At 38.2% G+C, this 22,161-nt stretch overlaps 1 protein-coding gene across 3 annotated transcripts; it reads left to right on the top strand.

Annotated features, from left to right (window-relative positions):
- The first annotated feature begins 521 nt into the window (after positions 1-521).
- On the top strand, positions 522-22,155 carry LOC129871738 (protein EMSY-LIKE 3-like). Of its 3 annotated transcripts, none has more exons than XM_055946711.1 (10): positions 524-842; positions 2,636-2,690; positions 3,018-3,217; positions 3,304-3,639; positions 3,739-3,930; positions 4,650-4,718; positions 20,313-20,537; positions 20,639-20,707; positions 20,780-20,843; positions 21,761-22,155. In XM_055946711.1, the coding sequence occupies exons 3-10, from the start codon at positions 3,119-3,121 to the stop codon at positions 21,895-21,897; spliced, it is 1,191 nt and encodes a 396-aa protein (XP_055802686.1). In that variant the 5' UTR covers positions 524-842; positions 2,636-2,690; positions 3,018-3,118; the 3' UTR covers positions 21,898-22,155. The 3 variants fall into 3 exon arrangements, with proteins under 3 accessions (XP_055802684.1, XP_055802686.1, XP_055802685.1); XM_055946710.1 differs by having other exon boundaries at positions 2,636-2,695; XM_055946709.1 differs by lacking the exon at positions 2,636-2,690 and having other exon boundaries at positions 522-842.
- The last annotated feature ends 6 nt before the right edge of the window (positions 22,156-22,161 follow it).

The raw sequence follows: 22,161 nt of genomic DNA, 5'->3' as shown, positions 1-22,161 counted from the left end.
GCCTCGTGCCCTCATTTAAATCATCCCAGAAAGAGAGAGTAAGAATACAAAGAGAGTTATACACCAAGATAAATTTTGTAGTCTTGAGTGTCCTCTTTAGTAGTTGTTCCTTTTACAAGAGAGAAGTGTTAATTGTTGTTTTCTCCTTGTATTTGAGAGCAGTGTACTCCATATTTTAAATAGTGAGATCCTTCTACCCCGTGATTTTTCCCATCTATCTGTTAGAGGGGTTTACACGTAAAATTCTCGTGTCCAATTTATTTTCTAATTAATTATCATATCAAACTTTAGTTATGGTGCTTCCTCCCCCAACAATTCTAGCTTTGTTAAATGTATTTTTTTATTTTTGCGTTTCTCTAAAGAAAATAAAAATAAAAACCAACAATTCTTCCCATTCTCCCATCAATAATAATACAGTGAATTTTTTCATCCGGCAGTAAGACAAGTAATTAATATGAGACGGCCACTAAAGATTAGGCAAAACTTTCAATATGTATATAATTAAAAAGCACTAGTATAGTAGAAATAGAAAATAGAAATTTAGCCAGCAAAAGTGAGTTTACATGTATAAATTCCATCCCTTTGAGTGTTGTTTTCTTTCACTTAAAGCCCAATTCACCTCTTGTCGGTCCTTAATTGTAGGTCGAATCCGTGCTTGTTTTTTTCTTCAGTATACATATATTTTGTATTAGTAACAACGCAGGCGGCAAGGTCATCAAAAAGCAACAATCTTTTCTCCATCAGCCGTTTCATTTCGAATTCTGAGATTAATATAGTTTTAAGATCTGGTGTTTTGTTATTAGTTTCTTGGTATATGGACTATGAACTTATAGAAAGCAACGGTAAGTCCCTCAATTTGCTCCAATTCTTGTCTATTTCCATAGATTTAGGGTTTTGCCAATTGCCCTAAACCCTCGAGAGTTATTCTTGGGAGGAACAAAAGATGAATTATATGTAATTGTATCCTCATTCTATTTAAGATTGTATATTTTAGGTTTCCCACAAAGGGCTTTGTATTGTGTAAATTTGTTGCAAACTTCGCTGGATTACCTCTGGAAACTATGGACAAAGAAACTAGGGCTTTTCTCTTATGCTTTTATGTTGTAACATGCTTTTTTCCCTTTCCACTTTAGCTGTTTGGAATTCGTTTTCGGCTTAGTTTGAATGGTTTGGTGAGATTTTCTTATTTTTGTCTGCTCGTTATGTCTTTATATGTGTTCCAAATAATTTTGATTGAGTGAATTTTTTGTTCTAAACTCAATACATGGAATCTGTAGTGTAAGAAAATTTGTATCACAGATATCCTGATACATCTAACTTGCTCAAAAGCAAATTTGTATCGTGCCTTTGTTCTTTCTGGAAAACTCAAATCTTTGAGCCTGTGTCATTTGGCATGTTCGCTTTTGAGAACAATGGATTTAAGGAAATATGTAATAAATGCTGTCTAGGATTGCCCACCCATTTTTTATTCTTGAAATGATCACAGGCTCCAAATCTCCTGCTTATATAGTAGCTAACTAAGTTGCTTGGACCCGGGTGCAAATATCTGACACAGATGCAAATCCGAGGGTTGGATTCGGCAAAATTTAAATTTTAAGATTCGGGGTATGGATCTAAGTAGGGATATGAGTGCGCTGAGATTGGGCACTCATATCCCTAACGTTCTCTAAGATGAACGTTAAAAAAATAAATTAATTGTAAAAAAGCAACATGCTAATAAGTAATCGAGAAATTATCCCTCTTTTCTATGAGAAAGAAAACATTATAAAAAAAAAATATTGACCAAGAGGAAAGGCTAAAAAGGATTGAAGCTATGTCATTTTCCATTTCTAAATCTGTTTTTATCTTTTATTTTGAGAAATTAAAATCTCAACCCCCCCCCCTCCAAATTTTTCCATGGACTATGGTCGTACTATCCGATGTGGGTTTGACTGAATCTCACACGAATCTTCACCCGCACCCGTGTCAGATCGACACGTGTTCAACAACAAAAATGAAGAGTTTGCGCAACTTAGGTAGCTAACTCATGAAATATTGGGGGACCGTTGGGGATGAGCTATGGAGGAGGTTGAATATAAGGCTTGTGGACTAAATCTGATGCTTTCTTGCTCAGCGGAGTTTTTTCACCAATCATGTTGTGGTAGGTGTAGCAATGGAGTTTGGAAGCTTTGTGTTTTGTAGTTTTGTCACATCTTGAAAAATATAGAAACACTTGCAATGAAGATAGTAAAGGGAAATAAATCTCTTACCTGCAATGAAGATAGTAAAGGGAAATAAATCTTACTGTTATCATCAAAATTAGAAAGTTGAGAACACGCAAAATGTAAATTGCTTGTTGGTGTGGACACTTGTGACTCATCTTGTTATATTAGTTGTCCATTTACTCTTAGTTTTTTTTATGATTAATATTTTCAACCATGGACTTTTTATTGCTTTATCTCTTGTATACGATTATGATTACAAAATCATTTGGAGTTCCCTTCTCTGTTTCAAATGTGCCTTCCATATTAATTGTTCGTTTATTTGACAAACTTTTTTTCCATTGTGACGTGCAATAAAAGACAACTTTGTTTCCCTTTAATGTCTCTTGTCGCATTCTTACAGAAGAATGAGTTGTATATTTTGTTGCTTACAGTGTCTGCCTGGGCCAAACAAAAGATGCACTATTAGAATCTCGGATATAAATCTTGGTGAGGTTTGTAACCAACTCTTTGCATTGCACACATCTAAATAAATTTGCTCCCCCCGCCCCCTCGTCATGTAGATATCACTAAAGTAAACAGTGCAACTAGTATTTATTTAGGTAATGTCTTACCATAATGACATATTAAGCATTTGGTTAGGTAATGTTTTACCATAAAGACCAAATATGTTAACCATCCTGTTGACTGTGCCTGTGGAGAAGGAAAGGCTGCTAAGCATTCTTTTTACATAATTTTTTTTACAGATTCTTTTTTTGCTTAATGAAAGCTACCTCCAGTTTAATGGTGTTTTCCTTCGTTTTGCAATTAATGTAGGTACTGATGATGATCTGCCTCGATCACAATATAATCGAGTCCCTGCAGGAAGCATTATAGGTGGAAACGGTAGGTCTATAAGTTCAGCCCCATACCAAAGGATGTATGTTGATATGGAAGTCCAAATTCACAACCTTGAGCAGGATGCATATGGTGCAATCCTTCGAGCTTTCAAAGCACAGTCTGATGCTCTTACATGGGTATAAAATGTTTCAATTCAGTGTTTTCGTTGTCTATAACATTCTTTTGAGAAGGCACTATGCTTTACTGACTCTGTAATATTCAGGAAAAGGAAAGCTTGATAACAGAACTCAGGAAAGAGCTGAGAGTGTCAGATGATGAGCACAGAGACCTACTAACCAAGGTCAATGCAGATAACCTCATTCATAGGATCAGGGAGTGGAGAAAGACCGTGGGAAACCAACCTGTTCATGATCAACTCCCCAGTCCAACAGTTTCTGGATCAAGAAAGAGGCCAAAAATGTCACAATCTGTGATAATGCCACTTGGTGCCCCGTCGGAGTCATTGCACCATCAGACAATTGCAGCAAGCACGCAACCTACAACTCCAGGTGCAAAATGGGGAGCAGCACCAGGAAATGGAGGATTTAGGTCGAGACCTGTATGTTTTCTTGATAACTAATGAAGCTATCTTTCTATTATCAAAGATATAGATATCAACATATCTTTTAACTTGTTATACATTCTATCTTCTCAATAGGGCCAGCAAGTGTTCTCCTCTTCAAAGCCCATTCATTATCAGCAGGCTGGTCCTGGTTCTTCTAGTGCTCTTCGTTCTGGTGAACTTGCTGAAAGACCACGCGACCCCTTGATTGGGAGAAGAGTGATGACTAGGTGGCCAGATGACAACAACTTCTATGAGGCCATTATAACTGACTACAGTGCTGTCGATGTATGTTCTGGATTTAATTAGTATTTTGGAGGTTATTCAGTGTGCATAAATGGGGAAAGGGTGCATTATCTGCAACCATACTGGTGTGAAAAATGGTCATCAGAATGTATCATGCTTTCAGAGTGTTACTAGCCTGCCAAAACTGTCCTATTCTTTTGGAAGGGAGTGTAGTTTAAAATTGCACTCAGACACAACGAAAGAGAGTGAGATGAATTATGAATTGCCTATTCTTTCAGCCTCAAGATTTAGAGAAAGGGGGAGTGAGTGCTAGAGGCAATGAGTTTTCGAGATTTCCTTGTGTGCCTAATTTTTTATTTGGAATGTTTATTGTTCCTTCTCAATTTGGTTCTTCTATATATTAGCCTTTCTTTTTTTGGGTATAGGGGGTTGAGGGCAGGGCTTGTTGAGTTATAATTTTTCAGTGCAATCCTAATATTTTGGCAAGTTTTTTCTTGAAACTTGACTATGTTGCTTTTAGTTTTCAATATTTCTCTTAAATCAGAAGTTGCTTTAGTTACTGGTCAGAAATAGAAAACTAATATAGTAGACGTAGTGGATAGACAAGCAAAATATGACAAGGGATATGCTGTTCTGTGAACTAAATACATGTTATTTACTAATTAGAGACCTTTAGGTTTTGCATTTCTTTAAGATTTACTCAAGCAAATTGCTTGTGCTGTGAATTTCAAACTCTTATGACTTGCATTTTCTTTGTTTAGGGTCGGCATGCTTTGGTGTATGATATCAATACACCAAATGAAACTTGGGAATGGGTTGATCTCAAAGAGGTACTCTCTTTTGTTATTCAATTGGCTAAACATTTCTGCTTCATTTGTGGTACATTGGAATTTGTTGCTTTGTTCTAATAAAAGTAATAATCTCTCCATTTCTGTTTTAGTTTGTTTCAAAAGAATGTCTCTTTTTATATTTGGTAATTTCAAATTCTAGCATTCTACATAGCTTGTTTAACACCACACGATTCAAAGGGCATTTTGATACATTACACATATCTTTAGTTTAAGATTATTAGATTCTTATTTTTTTAAACTCCGTTGCCTAGTCAAATTAAGACACTTAAATTGGAACAGGGGGCGTTACATCTCATTGAATGTTCGGGTTAAAAAACATGTATAAGTGGTATACCAAAAAAAAGAGAAAACCTTCAAAAAGATATGGGTTACCTAATCTTTTATTCAAGGAGGAATTGTACACCAAAAAGAAGAATGGGGGAGCTTAATGACTCTTAAGACGTATGACTTAAAAATGCTCCCAAACAAGTTTCTCGAGTTTTTCTCGTTCCTACTTCCTAGGATCATAGATTTGGTTTTTTTCGATGCTCTCACTGTAGTTTGACCTGTCTGATATCTCAGTTTTCACCCACTATGATTACTGCAAATATTTCCTTTCCTCTTTCTCCTTTCTCCACTTCTTCTCTTTTTTCATCCCATATTTCTGGTGGACTTTCAGACTTTTTTACAATGGGGGAGAATAGAATGTACTTTTCAGCAGGGTTTAAGTCTTATGAAATCACTAGACTTTAATCAAGGTCTGAACTATGGTTTGATTGGGTGGACGAAGCCGTAATTTGATGCGTAGAACCACTTTCAATGGCAAGATTATGGAGTGGATATGCTTTGTCTTTCAGGAAGCTTCTCGAGACAGCTTAGTGCTCGCTTTATGCGCAAAGCGAAGCGAAGTGACAACCGGTCGCTTTAATACCTTGGAGTGATGCGATGGTTAAGAAGCGTGCACTTCTGGGACTGAAGCGAGAAGCATGCTTTTATTTAAAGCGAGAAAAGTGTTAACTAGGGATGTGTTTGGTATGGAGGAAAACATTTTTTAGAAATATTTTCCAATTTTCTCATGTTTGGTTTCAAACGTTTTCTCTAGTAAAACAAGATCTTTAAAAATGAGGAAAATGACTTCTCTAATGGAAGTAAGAAAAACAAATTGAATGACATTCCAAATTTATTCTCCTCCCCCCCCCCAAACCCTCACCCCTTGACCATCCACCCCCACCACTGACACCCCCAACCTTCATTCCCAACCCTTGCCTGCCTCCATAACATTTTGCTAGATAACACATAAATGCTCTTGGGATAATAGTCTTGCTTACTTATCAAACACTAAAAAATAAGTAAGAGATCCACTTATGTTCCAAGAAAACATTTTTAGGAAATCATTTTCCATGAAAAACATCTTCCTTCGTACCAAACACACCCTAGGTTTTTTTTAGTTCTATAAAATACTTATGGTATGTCTTTCCAAACATTTCCCTCCATTGTGCGATTCGTGTGACTGCTGCGACTCAAGGTAAGTTTTTCTCCTCCTCTTTCTGTTTCTCTGTTGTAGGTCATGTTAATCTGTTTTTTCCTTCTGATTTAAACTTCTCTGCTACTGGCTGCTGCGCTGATCGATGTTTTGTTTTCCTGATTTGTATATCTTTCTCTATGCTCCTTTTTTTCTTGATTTGCAATGTCATCTACTCTACTAATGCGCTGCAATACTCTTTGATACTTATGAGGATTATTGACTATCTGTTTCTAGTATCCATTATTTAATTTTTAATCTCAGAATTGAAAGATATTCTTAATATGTTACTTCGATTGACTTCTTGTTATTTATCTATGCATATTTAGTATTTTTTTTAATTTTTGTAATAAATAGCACTCTATTTAAAAAAGCATGCGGTTCGCTTCACGCTTTACGCTTCCCTTTACAATAGGAAAACTAAGGAGCACCATTGCTTATTCTTTTGCTCAAGGAAAAGCAACAAGCATGGCAGGTATTATCACTATCGTATCAGTACAGGGAGATAACACATCTGTTATTATTCTTCCAGAAGTTGCATTTAATGTAGGGTGGAAGGATATTGCATTTACGATTGACTTATTCATCAAGGAAGAGACAAGTCCATTTATTACAAACTTTCTCAGAAAGGAGGATCCTAAAATACCATATCTAGCTACCTTAAAGCTAGCAAGTGGCAGTCAAATGATCAAAAGGAAGCTATGTTAATAAATGCAACAATAACATTGTTGTTGAACGAGGTGATGTTTTCACTGAGAATGGATTATTAGCAAGATGTGGTGTTGGCCATTTTAGAAGTGATTTGAAGGAGATGCCAACTCTTTCTGATTTAAGACGATGGGTCGTTTCGACTTGGAAGAACACCTTCAGAGTGAACATCTACAAAATGGCACTCCTTTTTCCTCTGAATTTCCAAACAAACATACGGTGGAGCATGTTATGCAAGTAACACGGGCTTGGAAAAAGGAGAAAATCGTCTTGGAGTGGTGGTCGTCGGTCGTTGCATGGGCATCCAACTACCACTCTTTCCCTTGACTTCCCTATGCCAAAAATATCCCACGTATGAAGCTGAGATACATTGGACATGGATCAGAGCTATGCGGCTCCCATTACACCTTTGATTAGAGAATTTTCAAAGTCATTGGAGATCAATGTGGTGGATGGCTACAAACAGAGGAAGAAACATCACTGAAGAACCATCTTAAATGGGCAAGGTTGAGGATAAAGGGGGGTGGAGGGGGTAGTAATGTACCAACAGAAGTAATAATAGAAGAAAAGGGTTTGATCTTCATCATACCTATCTACAGTGAAACTTTGACGGGAGTGGTCACGGGAGAAAATGGTCAGAAAGTTATGTGAAACCATCGGGTAATAGAGAGCTTCAATCTACCATGCAAGGTTGATAACTGTGGTGCTGACACCGCAAACCATGTTAGTGTTGAAAAGGGAAAAAATCTAAACAAATCTTCCTGGGGAAGGAGGCGTAGGCACATGAAGGAGGGTTGGTCTTTGATATTTTAAAAAGAAAAGATTTCGGGCCTTTTATTGATAGTGGGCTGACCCAATTAAAAATATTAGAGGAAGCAAATAATAAGAGTTACAGAAACTTTAGCTCCATTGTGGGCCTATCTTTAAAGCTCAAGACCACGAGGAAAGATGTGGGGCCAAATTGTTGTATTTTCACATGAATTGAACAACCCAGTTGTTTCGACCCTCTTAACTCTAAAATAGAAGCAAATACGCAAATGTTCCATTGAACAAAATTTGTAGCTGGCATTAGAGGAGTGAGAGGAGAAAATACACAACCCAGATACCAATTCCACATGCAATTCTCTATTAATCCAATTCTGCGGAGTAGACGACAACACAAATGATCACTTGGGGGCTAGACGCATGGAGGCAAAGAATACATTGAACAATTTATCGCATGTGAATCAATTTCAACAGCTGGAGCAGTGGCCAATGGAGAGGATATACAAACCTCTGAAAGTTCAAGTGCAAATAGCAGAGGAGGAGGCTTTCCTATGGGTGAAACAAAATATTATGAAATCAGTAAACAACAACAACAACAACAACAACCCAGTGAAATCCCACAACATGGGGTCTGGGGAGGGTAGAATGTACGCAGACCTTACTCCTACCAAGGTAGGACGGCTGTTTCCTGGAGACCCTCGGCTCAGTAAAAGCATAAATGCATAAAAAATGTTAGATAAGAATAGAAAATTAAAAGCTTTATGAGAAAAACAACAAACAAATAACGAATAGATAACAAATAAATACAAATAAATAAATACAAATAACAAATAACGATTAAATAAATAATGAAAGCGTCACAGGTAAAATAGAGTAATCAAAGCATAGAAAGCAATAAATAATAACAGAAATAACAGAAACCAGAAGTCAAAGTGCAAGAGATCGTAATGCACTACTACACCTATGAATAGAGAAGAATAACGAGACTATGAACTAGCATTCTACCCTAATGTGGGTCCTCCACACCCTCCTATCTAAGGTCATGTCCTCCGTAAGCTGTAACTGCGCCATGTCCTGTCTAATCACCTCTCCCCAATACTTCTTCGGCCTACCCCTACCTCTTCTGTAACCATCCATGGCCAGCCTCTCACACCTCCGCACTGGGGCATCTGTGTCTCTCCTCTTCACATGTCCATACCATCTCAGTCGCATTTCCCGCATCTTGTCTTCCACCGAGGCCACTCCTACCTTGTCCCGAATAGCCTCATTTCTAATCTTGTCGCTCCTGGTGTGCCCACACATCCATCTCAGCATTCTCATCTCAGCAACTTTTATCTTTTGAATGTGAGAAGTCTTAACTGGCCAACACTCCGCCCCATACAGCATAGCCGGTCTAACCACCACTTTGTAGAACTTGCCCTTAAGTTTTGGTGGCACATTCTTGTCACATAGCACTCCGGAAGCGATCCTCCGTTTCATCCACCCTACCCCAATACGATGTGTGACATCATCATTAATCTCCCCGCTGCCTTGCATGATAGACCCAAGATACTTGCAACTACTTCTCTTTTGGATGGCCTGAGCACCAAGCCTAACTTCAACGTCAACCTCCTGAGGTGTCTCACTGAACTTGCACTCTAAGTACTCTGTCTTTGTCCTACTCAACTTAAACCCTTTAGACTCCAAGGTATGTCTCCAATCCTCCAGCTTAGCGTTAACTCCGCGGCGAGTCTCATCGATCAGGACTATGTCATCCGCGAAAAACATACACCATGGCACCGCACCTTGAATTTGTCGCGTCAATCCATCTATCACCAAGGCAAATAAAAAAGGACTAAGAGCTGATCCTTGATGCAACCCCATCACTACTGGGAAGTGCTCTGAGTCCCCTCCTACTGTCCTTACCCTGGTTTTGGCTCCCTCGTACATGGCCTTGATCACCCTAATGTATGCCATAGGTACACCTTTAGCCTCCAAACATGTCCATAGTATTTCTCTTGGGACTTTGTCATAAGCCTTTTCTAGGTCGATGAATACCATATGCAAGTCCCTCTTCCTCTCCCTATGCTGCTCCACGAGTCTCCTCATAAGATGGATGGCTTTTGTAGTTGAGCGTCCCAGCATAAATCCAAACTGGTTCTCTGAAATAGACACGTCTCTCCTCACCCTCATCTCTACTACTCTTTCCCACAGTTTCATAGTATGACTTAGTAGCTTAATACCTCTATAGTTGTTGCAACTCTGGATATCCCCTTTGTTTTTGTATAGAGGGATCATTATGCTCGACCTCCATTCTTCGGGCATCGTTGCCGTTTTAAAGATGACATTAAATAACCTAGTCAACCACTCCAAACCTACCGAGCTCGTGCTCTTCCAAAATTCCCCAGGAATCTCATCAGGTCCGGTTGCTCTTCCCCAGCGCATCCTACGAACGACACTCTTAACCTCCTCGACCTTAATACTCCTGCAATACCCAAAATCGCAATGCCTCCCTGTATGTTCTAAATCTCCCAACACAAAGTCTCTGTCCCCTTCCTCATTCAAGAATTTATGGAAATAGGACTGCCATCTTTGTTTAATGAGGGTCTCGTCTACCAATACTTTTCCATGCTCGTCCTTAATGCACTTCACTTGGTCCACATCGCGTGCCCTTCTCTCCCGCGCCCTGGCTAGCCTGAACAATTTTCTATCCCCACCTTTCTCTTCTAGTTCAGCATAAAGGCTGAACAAGATTAATATAGCTTGTGGCGCATAAGCACTAATAATGTTGAATGTGCTCCTTTCAACGACCACCTTAATCGACATCATCCTATCGTTGACTCTCCTAACCTCCACTACCTGATCCCTTAGATCATTGTCTACTAAAATGCCTACCCCATTCCTATATTTCGATCTACCTGAAAACCAAAGCTTATACCCGTCTACCTCCCTAACTTTAGAACCTACCCATTTGGTCTCTTGGACACAAGCTATATTAATCTCTCTTCTTTAGAATTCTAACTAGCTCTATGGATTTGCCCGTTAACGTTCCAATGTTCCAAGAACCAACTCTCAGTCTAGACGCTCCTTTAACCCAGTTACCCCTCCTTACCCTCGTCCCCGACCCCGTCCCTGAATGAGAACATGACCTTAATCTACCATCACTATCTAAAGCCACGAAAATATGTTGGAATTAATAAATTATTCAAAAATCTAAAGTTAGCAAAATGCAACAATAAGTGTATGAACAAAAAAATAGATAAACCGGAGGTACCAACTTCAGTTGAAAAGAACCTGATTCACGCCAGAAACACTGTTCACGCCGGAAACACTATTCACGCCGGAAACACTTTTCACGTCGGAAAATGGAAAACCGCGAGACGACGCCGGAAATCAATAGATCTAGGCCAAATCTGAACAGATCTGGAGGTATTCGTTGGAAAACAAGCAAAAGGAAAGAAAAGAAAAAGAAAAAGAAAGAAGAAGAAGAAGATTTTTTTTTCTTCCAAAAAGCTGTGGACGTTTGAGAATAGCAAATAGATGAACACAGATTTCACTTGATATCAAGATACAAATCAAGATATCAGATAAAACACTATGGGACAAAATTAAATAACCGTAGAATATGCAGAGAATTAAAAATAGAGTAGCCGCAGTTCACAAGGAGACGGACGAAAAGAGAGCTAAATGCAGGCTACAGTTTAAGTGGTAGAAATGAATTGGCAGAATATCTGTGAACCTGAAAGATTAATTCCAATATGCTAGGAAAACTTGTTTCATGAAATCAGTAAACATTTGGTGTAAATTTTTAGGGGTTTGAAGATGAAATATGGTCTTTGTTATTGAAGCTCGACAAAAAAAGGTAAAAAAACTCAATAATGTTGAACCAACATCCCCTAACTTAGGGCCACAATGAAGTGAAAAACCTTCTTCAATTTGGAGTTAAATTCAAAGATGGTGAGCCGAGTAATGGGGGAGGGGAAGCTAGCAGTGTTTCTCAATGAAAATACACACTATCTCATGGAATCTGAGGGGACTAAATGATATTTGATAAAAAAAGGGTGATTGAATCTCTAATCCATGTTTGGAGGGCTGATATCTATTTTTCCCAGAAAACTAAATGGAAGGGGATTATGGCGAAGTAGTTGATGGGCTGATTATGTGGGTTTGGAGGCCAATGGAAGTAGTGGATGGATCCTTATCATGTGGGACAAAAAGGTTTGGGAAGAGGAATTAATCCACTTTGGTGTTTCTTATATCTCCTATAAACTCTGTTCTATGGTGGACAATTGCAGCTGGGTGTTATGCCCCTAATTGCAAGAATGAAAGGAAGGTGCTTTGGTTGGAATTTACAGGAGCCTAGAGGGGCTTGTGATGGAGCTTGGGTGGATTTTAACATTGAAATAAGGAACTGCAAGGACTTCTCTAATATCATTGAAGACCTCAAACTTATTGACCCTCCTTTTCTAGGAGGAAACACTTGGTTTAGGGGTAATAATCAAGAATGTTCCTCAAGAAATTGATAGATGTCTGTACTCTGTGGAATGGGATGAGATGAGAAGTTCAACAAAATTAAACAATCTGTGCTACCCAGGATTATATTAAAATGTGGGGAGTGGAATTTTTCCAAATCCTATTTTAAACTCGAGAATTGGTGGATGGAGGTTGTAGGTTTCAAGGGAAGTGTGGAGGAATGGTGGGCATCTTGTGAAGCCTCTGGCAGACCAAATTACATCTTGGCCAGCAAATTGAGTTTCGTGAAATCAAAACTGAAGGAGTGGAGTGTTTCAAATGGGGGAACCTAAAGATTAAGAAGGTTGCTATCCTATACAAAATTAGCTCTTTGGATATCATACAAGAGCAAAGTTCCTTAACAAAGGATGAATTATTATTGAAAGATTATCATGAAGTGGCAAAAAATGAGGAAATCACATGGAGACAGATCTAGAATATTATGGCTGAAGCAATGAGATAAGAATACTAAATTTTCTCAGAGAATGGCCAATTGTCATAAGAGATATAACCACATCGACAAGTTAGAAGTGCAGGGAGATACCATCACCGATCCACAAAGAATTAAGGGAGATTGTGGAATATTATCATAACTTTTACACCGAGACAGAAGTTGGGAGACTCAACTGCAACTTTTAATGTGATTATAAAGTTACTATAGAGGAGAATGAATGGCTACAGAGGGATTTTGAAGAACAAGAGGTGTTAGAATGTCTAAAATTATGTGCCGCTGACAAAGCCCCAGGCTCATATGGCTACTCTATGGGATTTTTTCATTGTTGCTAGGAGATTGTGAAAGTAGATATAATGAACATTGGTAGGAACTAGGAAGTTTCACAGAAGTGAATACTTTGAAAAGAGCTTTAATGCAACTTATATTGTATGAATTCCCAAGAAGAATGATGCTAGCATACTTGAAGATTTCAAACCATTAGTTTGATTTTGATATATAAAATCATATCTAGGCTACTCACATAAATGCTTAAGAGAGTGATCAACAAGTTGGTAAATGGTCACCCAGTAGCTTTCATAAGAGGTAGGCAGATTATGGATGCAACCTTGATAGCCAAAGAGTGTTTTTGCTCCAAACTTAATGGACAGGTAGCAGGCACCCTTAAACTTGATATTGAGAAAGCCTATGACCATGTTAATTGGAACTTTCTTCTTAAAATTCGAAAAGTTATGGGATTTGGTGTGAAGTGGATCAATGGATTTCTCTTTGCATAAAGACGATAAAATTTTCAGTTTTGGTGAATGGATCTCCAGAAGGTTTTTTCTCTTCAAAAAGAGGTTTGAGATAGGGTGATCCCCTCCCACCTTTTCTCTTTCTTATTGTCATGGTAGGGTTTTTCAGATTAGGCAAAATGCACAATTTGTTCGGTGACTATGGAAGCTCATCGGGAAGACTAAGGCCCCTTACAAAGTCTTCTGTTTTTCTTGGCTTGTAGCAAGAGAAGCATGTCTCATTCAGAAAAACTTAAGGGGATTTCGTATATGTTCTAGATGTTGTATGTGTGGTGCAGCTAGAGAAAACAATGGCCATCTGTTTCTACATTGTCCTATAACTGAACAATTGTGGCAAATGGTCTATGCTAGCAACAAGCTGTGATTTATTGAAGTATTGGCAAAGTGAGCCCATATTTTGGTAACCCGTCCAACCCGCTCATATTTTAATGGGTCGGGTGATTGATTTTTTAAAATGGTAAAATACGGGTTTAAACCCATATTCAACTCATAGAAATATGGGTATTCATGAGTAAAATATGGGTAAACTATGGACTAGCCAAATGGGTTAAACTTCCAACTTTTATTTACTCAAAATTCATATATCACTAAATATGTTATAATTTCTCTTTCTTTTTATATTCTTCATTAAAACTAATTATTCTCCTCTATAATTAAAACAATAAAATAAAAAATAAATAAATTGATAAGGTGAAGCCTTTGGCCCTTGGAGTCTTGTTCAAATGTCGGGTTTCAGGTCAAGAGTCGAGGTTGGGTCCCAGATCAGGTGTTGGGTTTGAATTTTGGATCGATCATCGAGATCGGATGTTGGGTTCTAATTCTAATTTGGAAGTTGGTCTCAGATTAGGTGTCGTGGTCGGATCCCGATTTAGGTATTGAGATTGAATCTCGATTTAGGTATTGGGGTCTCGAATCTTGATTCAAATGTTGGGTTTTGAGTCGAGTGTCAAGGTCGGATTCCGAGTCGGAAGTCGGGGGTCGGGTTTGATTTAAAAGTCGGGTCCTGGGTCTGGTTCGGAGTCGGGTCCCGATTTAAAATTTGGGTCCCACATCAGGTGTCGTGTTTAATTTTATGATACAGTAAAATTAACTAAAATATTTTCATCATATTTCATACAAAAGAAGATTAAAATATTTTCTCCATATTGAATTTTAAAACAGAGTATTGTTTACTCATGAAAATATGGATAAACTAGTATTTTACCCAACCCATTTTACCCATATAAAATATGGACGGGTTGAATTATTACCCATTTTATGTTTACCCATTTTCAACCCGCCCATTTGCCACTACTAGCTGGAACTATAATGGTGGTGCGGTGAGACAAAAGAAGTGGTGGAAACTTGTCTCAGCTTGTATATGGTGGACAATTTGGAAGGAGAAGAACTATGGAATTTTGAAGTCAAAAGCAGTTCGTGTAGAAAGTCAAGATGAATTGTATTCTTTTGATTCATTTTTGGTGATGCGGTGAGACAAAAGAAGTGGTGGAAACTTGTCTCAGCTTGTATATGGTGGACAATTTGGAAGGAGAAGAACTATGGAATTTTGAAGTCAAAAGCAGTTCGTGTAGAAAGTCGAATTGTATTCTTTTGATTCATTTTTGGTGTAAAGAAAACTATGTAGAAGAGAGTGAATCACTAGTTGATATGATAGGTTCCTTGTGAAGCAGTAGTGCTAAGCATGGTTGGGTTTTTGTAATTGTAAATAGGACTGTTACAATGCAGATATATACACACACACATGTTACCCATTTCAAAAAAAGTAGTAGTATTGGGTTTGAGTCAATTACACAACTTTGCAAAAATTACTCCCTACCCCCTCAAAAGCTCTTCTATTTCTTTACTTCCAAACCACCCTCATTAGTGCTATTGGAGCTACCTTCCACGCCTATGTCTACTCCTCCATCTTCCACAGTTCCATTTGAACCAACAATTCTCTCACAGTGCCACACATCAAATCATCCATTCCAAACCAAACCAAAGATGACCTACCATAACCAAGAAGCCACTAACAATGAAAAAGGAGATGAACCATGTCTTCACCTGCGTCCTAACACACCAAACATGAACTAACATAAGTAGTCTTCCTCTTTCTCAAGTTTTTGGCTGTCAATTTTCAGCCATTAGGATCACACTTTTTTGAGAATGTAGTAGGTTATGTATTAAGATTAAAACAGTACATGGGTTGTACTGATATCATATTTACAAGTGAGCAAAAGAACACCACCACCAACCTATAATCCTAACAAGAACCTAGTATGTCTAGAATATATGGAAGTATCTTCTGGGTAAGTCTACCAAAAACAAAAAAGTAGAATACAGTTAAGTTTGATCTTCTGCACTGTGTTGCTACTGTCTCTCAAAACATCAAGGTTCCTTTCTCTCCAAATTGTACATCAAATGCATTGGCCCTCCTCCATCTCTCTGTGACCTGCTCCAGTTCCAGCTGCTTCCCAACGAAAGAGAGCTTCAGTAATCTTTCTAGGCATTGTCCAAGCTATGCCCCTTTGAGATTAATAAAGATCTTCCATAACTGGTCAGTTATCCTGCAATGTAAAAATAGATGGACAACCATCTCCACCTCCTTTTCACTTAAATATCACATTGAGTCAAAATGCACGTTTTTCCTGATTAGATTTACATGTGTGAGCCAAGGTTGTGAAAGACAAGCGCCTTATCGCCTTTAGCGAGAGGCGAGGCAAGGCGAGGCCTTGTCGCCTATTCCTTGCGTGGCGAGGTGAGATCAAAAAGGCGAGAGGCGACGCGGCGAGGTGACAAAGGCATCGCCTTTTGTTTATTGTTTTTAAAAAGAACTGATTTAATAATTAAAAGGCAATATTAGGGTTTATTTGGTGTTTTGGTGAACCTGCGACTCTCTTCTGGCAATATTAGGGTTTATTTGGTGTTTTGGTGAACCTGCGACTCTCTTCTCTCCTTCGCTACTTTCGTCTCCTGCTCGACTCTTCTTCTTTTCTTCTTCTTTCTTTTTCAGTTCTTCAGTTCAACAGCTCAGCTGCTCAGCAGGTACGTATTCAGCTCCCTTTTTTCTTCTTTTTTCTCTTCTTCTTCTTCTTCATCTTCTGTTCTTCTCTTCTTCTTCTTCTTCTTCTTCTGTTCTTCTCTTCTTCTTCTTTCATATGCGAGCACAACAGTGTGCAGTCTCTGTTTTTTTATTTCTGGAGCTACTGACTGCAATCTGCCTATCTTTTTAATTTTTTTTTAATCCTTCTATGTTTATTTCTGTCCTTCTCAATTTAGTTTTATACTAATTTGATAATCTTGAAGAAGAATAGACTTTTAGAGTTCTAGTATTGCTTGTCAATTGTCTTATGAATTATTGAGTCATTCAAGTTCTAGACTTTTAGTATCTACTATTAATTTTTGAATTGAAATATTTGCTAATATATGTTATTGCTATTGAGATTATGAATATTTATATATGCAATTAATATTTTAAGTTTTTGGTGGCACCTAAATTTAAAAAGGTGAGTGCCTTGCCGCGAGGCGAGACAGACCCTTGTCACCTTTGGTCGCCTTTCGTTGTCCAAATCACTGGTGTGAGCACATCCTCCTTCGCAAGTAACCATGAGAAGCATGCAACCTTGTAGGGGACTTTAGTCTTCCAAAATGTTCAGTTGGTGAATTCATGTTCGGCTTGATTTATCATTTTGTAAGCTGCATTAACTCTGAACTTTCCATAGCTATGTCCTTGTCATCTCCATTCTGTAGTCCTGTGAAGCTTTCTAATTGCTGGTACAACTCAATCATCCTATTCATCTCCCAATCATACAAGCTCCTTCTAAGTATCAGCTCCCAGCCTTGAGGAGACCACATTTCAGCTATAGATTTCTGTTGGTGTTGGAATAGATCATAGATGTCAGGAATAATACCTTCAGAGCTCCATTCCCAGACTAGTTGTCATTCTAAAAAGATGTCCTGGTTCCATTTCACACACTGCCAGAAATTTGATTCCTTAGAGCAGGCCATAGTAACCTGATAGACAGTTGTATTAACTGGTTTTGTCATCCAGTTGTCTTCTTCTCCATATTTAGGTTTAATCACCTTGCTCCATAGATTTTGAGGGTCTTGAGAGTACCTCCATAATCACTGTAACTTGAGGACTTTGTTGTGGTTCTTCAGGTTTCTAATTCACAATCCACCTTGAGCCTTACACTCAGAATTAAAGATTTCCACTTGACCAGGTGAAAAACCTTTTTTCCTTTGTCACCTAGCCGTTAGAATCACATTTTTTGCTACAAACCAAGCGGAGAAACATATCTTCTGGGGTACTTTTCCGTGCCAAGAGGAGAAACCGATGTGGTACTTTTGGAATCCATTCTGAAAGATCTAAGTCTGATCAAGAGCCTCATACTATGACCTAACAGAAGCGACTCCATTGTTCCTTGCCCCTCACCTCCATACATCATGACCTTTTTGTGGTGAGGCTTTGGAGCTCATTCGGCCCCCAGTTCTGAAATTTCCTCCCGAAACCCAAGTTCCGAAATACTTTTCCATCTTGTAGTCTTTGACTCGTGGACTGGAATGTATTCTCCTTCTGGCATGGCATGTGATTATGTATGTGATGGGAAAAGTAAGTTTCAAAATGTTACTGTTGTTCCAGCACCACCTACGTCCCAAAAACCTTATAGTTCCCCCGTCTCCTACCCTGAATGATATGTTCCGGTAAATCCTACCCATCCTTCAAAAATAGTTCTCCAAGGGAAAAGAACATTAATTTTGTTCTCCAACCCCCTTCCAAGACCTTGTAATTCCCTGCTATCACCTCCTTCCGAAAGACTTGTTCCTCTATAGGTCTTTTTAGAAATCCTTGGGATTGATTGGTTGGTGCAATAAGGGATAACAATCTAGGGATAAATGCGGATTATTTAATCCCGTGTTTGGTTATGGGTGTTAATTAGTCCTGGGAATCATTTTGTACTAAAATGGTGGAATTAGCTATCCCATATAGAAGGTCAAATAGCTAATCCCATGGGATATCCTTGTCTATCCCATCCCGGTAACCTAACGAGCCCTTTCATCTTTAATCCCCTAGGTCACCCCAAGATCTAGGAGACGTCACAGTTCCCCATTGTACCAAATGGAACTTCCTTTCCCCGTTTTTTGCATCCCATAAAGGATTTCTTTGGAGTCCTTCCAACTTTTGCGTGACACTAGGTGGTGCATGAGACAACGATATGAAGTAGGCAGGGAAGCTCAATTCACTCTTAATCTACACTTCCCTTTCCTCCTTTAGACATATGTTTCTTATGCCATCCTAAAACCTCTTGAGAAAACCTTTGAATCACCAAATTCCTTTCCACTTGATCCTTATTAGAAGATCCTAGTGGCAATACAGAAATAGGTGGGAGGAAGAGCCACAACCTTGCAATTCAATATGATCTCACACGATGTTGATCTTGAGAACTGACAACACTTGAAACCATGCAACTGCTGCACATCCCAGATATTTCAACTTGGTACTATCTGCATCACAATAAATTATGGTATTATCTGCAAATAATAGATATAGATATGAGACCCGCATGGAGCCATGATCTGCCACCGCTGCACTAAAACCCCTCTAATAATCACCAGCTACAACCTTATTCTTCATCTTGCTCAATGCCTCCATACTGGAATGAATAACATGGGAGATAGTGGTTCTCCCTTTTGCAGACTGCTTGAGCTGCTGGGAAAATCACACAAATTACCATTACATAACGGCAGATATGCAACACTTGACCCAATTTCCTCATCTAACACTGAAACCCATCTTCAACATTACAAAATCTAGACACTCTTAGTTTACATGATCATATCCAATTTGCTGCTCAAAGCACCTGGTACTCCTTGCTTTCTTTTCGAGTCCATAGCTTCATTTCCCAACCAAAGTTGTGTCTAGTATTTGTCTACCTTTCACAAGTATTTTCCGAAGTAGACACGGTCTCCTCTAAGATCTCCTTTAGTATATTGGAAAGCACCTAGAAATAATCTCCTTTAGTATAGTGGAAAGCACCTAGAAATAATCTTATAGATGCTTCTGACTAAACTAATAGGTCTATAGTCTTTGATGCTTGTTGCTCCTTCCTTTTTTGGGATGATGACAATGCATGATGCGCCGAGGCTTTTTTGCCCTTCAAATTCTCCCCCCTATGAAACTCCTCCATGGTCTCCCTCACCTCACCTTTTACTGTGCGGAGCACATGTCTGGAAGAATGCCAAAGTTAAACCATGGTCATTGTCTTTTATTCTTCTGATCTGAATATTGTGCAAATAATTTTGTATTATTTGGGTGGGAAATTGGTCAAATTCAAGCATGGATGTAAATCTGTAATTTTGGGTTGAAAAAGTGATTTCCTTTGTCTTCCCCCTTCTCTTTTTAACTTCATAAGTTCAACTGTTGTATCATAATTTCTTCCAAAAAATAATGATTCTAATCAGTGAATTGACCTAGAGAAGCTAGAACTTGTTCTTCTTCTGTGGCCTTGCAGCCTTGTATATACAAGTGCCATTTGTGAGATCTTTGAGATGCTTGTTTACATTCCCCACTTTTTGCCCTCTGTTGGATAAATTCATATGTATTTCTGCATCGTGATTAATGCACCAATGTATTTTTAGACATATCAGGACCATTACATGTTTTTAAAATTCTTCATTTCTCTTATGGTGGCTATAAATTCTGGATTCTTTTCTGCTTCAGACTTGCTGTGACAATACATTTCTTGATTATGAGCACCCAAAGGACATTGTACCTTCCCAAAGAAAAGAGTTCTGAATGACATTGGGACAATATTGTTGCATTTTGAACAGGGACATTAGGAAATACATCAGTGAAATCACTTTGTTATTTTCTGAAAATGCAGATTCGCTCCATGGATATTCGATGGATAGGTGATGATCCTGGAATATCTCGAGTAGGTGGAGGTGGTGGGCCAGGCTATGGAGGAGTTAATACTCTAAGTGCTGGAAGAGGGAGGAGATTTGCTAGGCAACAATTTGAGAATGATGTCAGTGCATCAGAGAATAGAATCGTACAGAAGACATCAGATGCAATTGAGATACTGCACACAGAAACACTGATAAAGAAGGTATAATACCGTGTTGATGGTCTACTAAATTACTCATACATAATAAATACATAATACATCACGTCTAAGTCATTTTATTTTTTGCCTTGTCGACCTATCAGGTTGAGAAGGTTATTGATGCAAGTCACCCTGATCTGGCCGAGCTTGCAAAGGCAAAAAAAATGCTCAAGGTAGAATAAGTTCAACAGTTCCTTTAGCCTATATTTGTTTCTTCTGACGTCTGAAACCTGATTATATTACAGGAACATGAACAAGCATTAATTGATGTGATTGCCAAACTTACCGATGTTTGTGACAGTGGAAGTGGTATGAAATAATTACAGTTTAGGTTATTCCTTAAAAATTGGTGCAACTTATTCAAAATTTGTGTTTTGAATTGAGCTGAGTCTTGCTTGATTACTTTTTGTCCTACTATGTTGTGTTAGAGAGCTTCTTCTCTACTGCCATTTTTAAGGCAAAATTCCTCAAAAACAACCCAGACACTTTTCAGTTTCTGCATTGAAGAAAAGTTGTAAAGCAAGCCCCCCCAAAAAAAACAATCAGAAAAAGAAACTACTCAGGATGTGGGTTTTCAGTTTTTTTGCAAAAAAATAGGAGAACTTTATTTTTAGTAATTTGGTTGAAAAAAAAGATTTTGGAAAAACTGTGCAACTTTGAGAACATTTTTCAACACTTGAATACGGTTCGAATTTGATACAAATTTATATTTTTCGGGAATTGGTTGCCAATGATCATTTGTGTACTTTTTGTTCCAACAATTTCCCAAATTGGATTTTTAGAAGTTTGGGTTTATTTTCTACAACTTAGCTGCTTCCAAAAAATTTAAGTGAATTCTTCAGTCAACTCGATGAAAGTCAATCCGGCTTTTCTGACAGTGATTAGTGATATGACTAAAGTAGTGGATTGTAGTGTCCTGATTCAATTCATTGTAAGAATTATTAATAGTATAGCAAACATACATGCATTGTTATGTTCTTGAAACCCCATGGTTAACAGAAGTTTTAAGTCGTATAAGAGTTTTCCATCAGTCCATATTTGCATAGTAGTGAATCCAGTGAGCAGATTTGTGTAAATCTTGGAAGATGCAACAATGGAAATTGTGTTCTTTGATTGACCCTCCTTTTGACAAATGTTAAATTCAATACCAAAATATTTGCTTGATTTTGAGAGCCATATACCTATATCTTCTGTTCTTTTTTGGTTATAATAATTTATATGATTAGGTGGGGAACCGCCATTCTTCTGTAAAAACGATCTGCTGGGGAGCAATCATGATGGTGTAAATATGGAGCCTGAGATGAGGACAAGAGGTGAAGGCGCAATGGAAAATCACCCAGATGAGGATGTCATCGTTATTTAGTTTCTTCCTTTTTTCATAATCATTTGTAGGCAATACATTTTGTCTATTTCGGATTCTGGAGCTGAGCTGCTAAACGTCGTATTTCAGCTCAATGGATTATAGCGCCAAGTTAGCTGTTGCTTGTGTGAATTGTGCAAGACAAATGTAGAGATGTCTTTATATGTTAAGTTACTACTCTTTGGTTGTGCTGCTACAACCCATGAACAAAGCTGCTTCAGTTTGTTTTCCTTTCCCAAATACATTTTTATTTTGTTGTGATGGTAG

The sequence above is a fragment of the Solanum dulcamara genome, chromosome 10 (assembly GCF_947179165.1).
Source record: "Solanum dulcamara chromosome 10, daSolDulc1.2, whole genome shotgun sequence".
NCBI classification, from domain to species: Eukaryota; Viridiplantae; Streptophyta; class Magnoliopsida; order Solanales; family Solanaceae; genus Solanum; species Solanum dulcamara.
The sequence above is the reverse complement of the archived record's forward strand: the minus strand, read 5'-3'. Positions and strand labels throughout refer to the sequence as shown.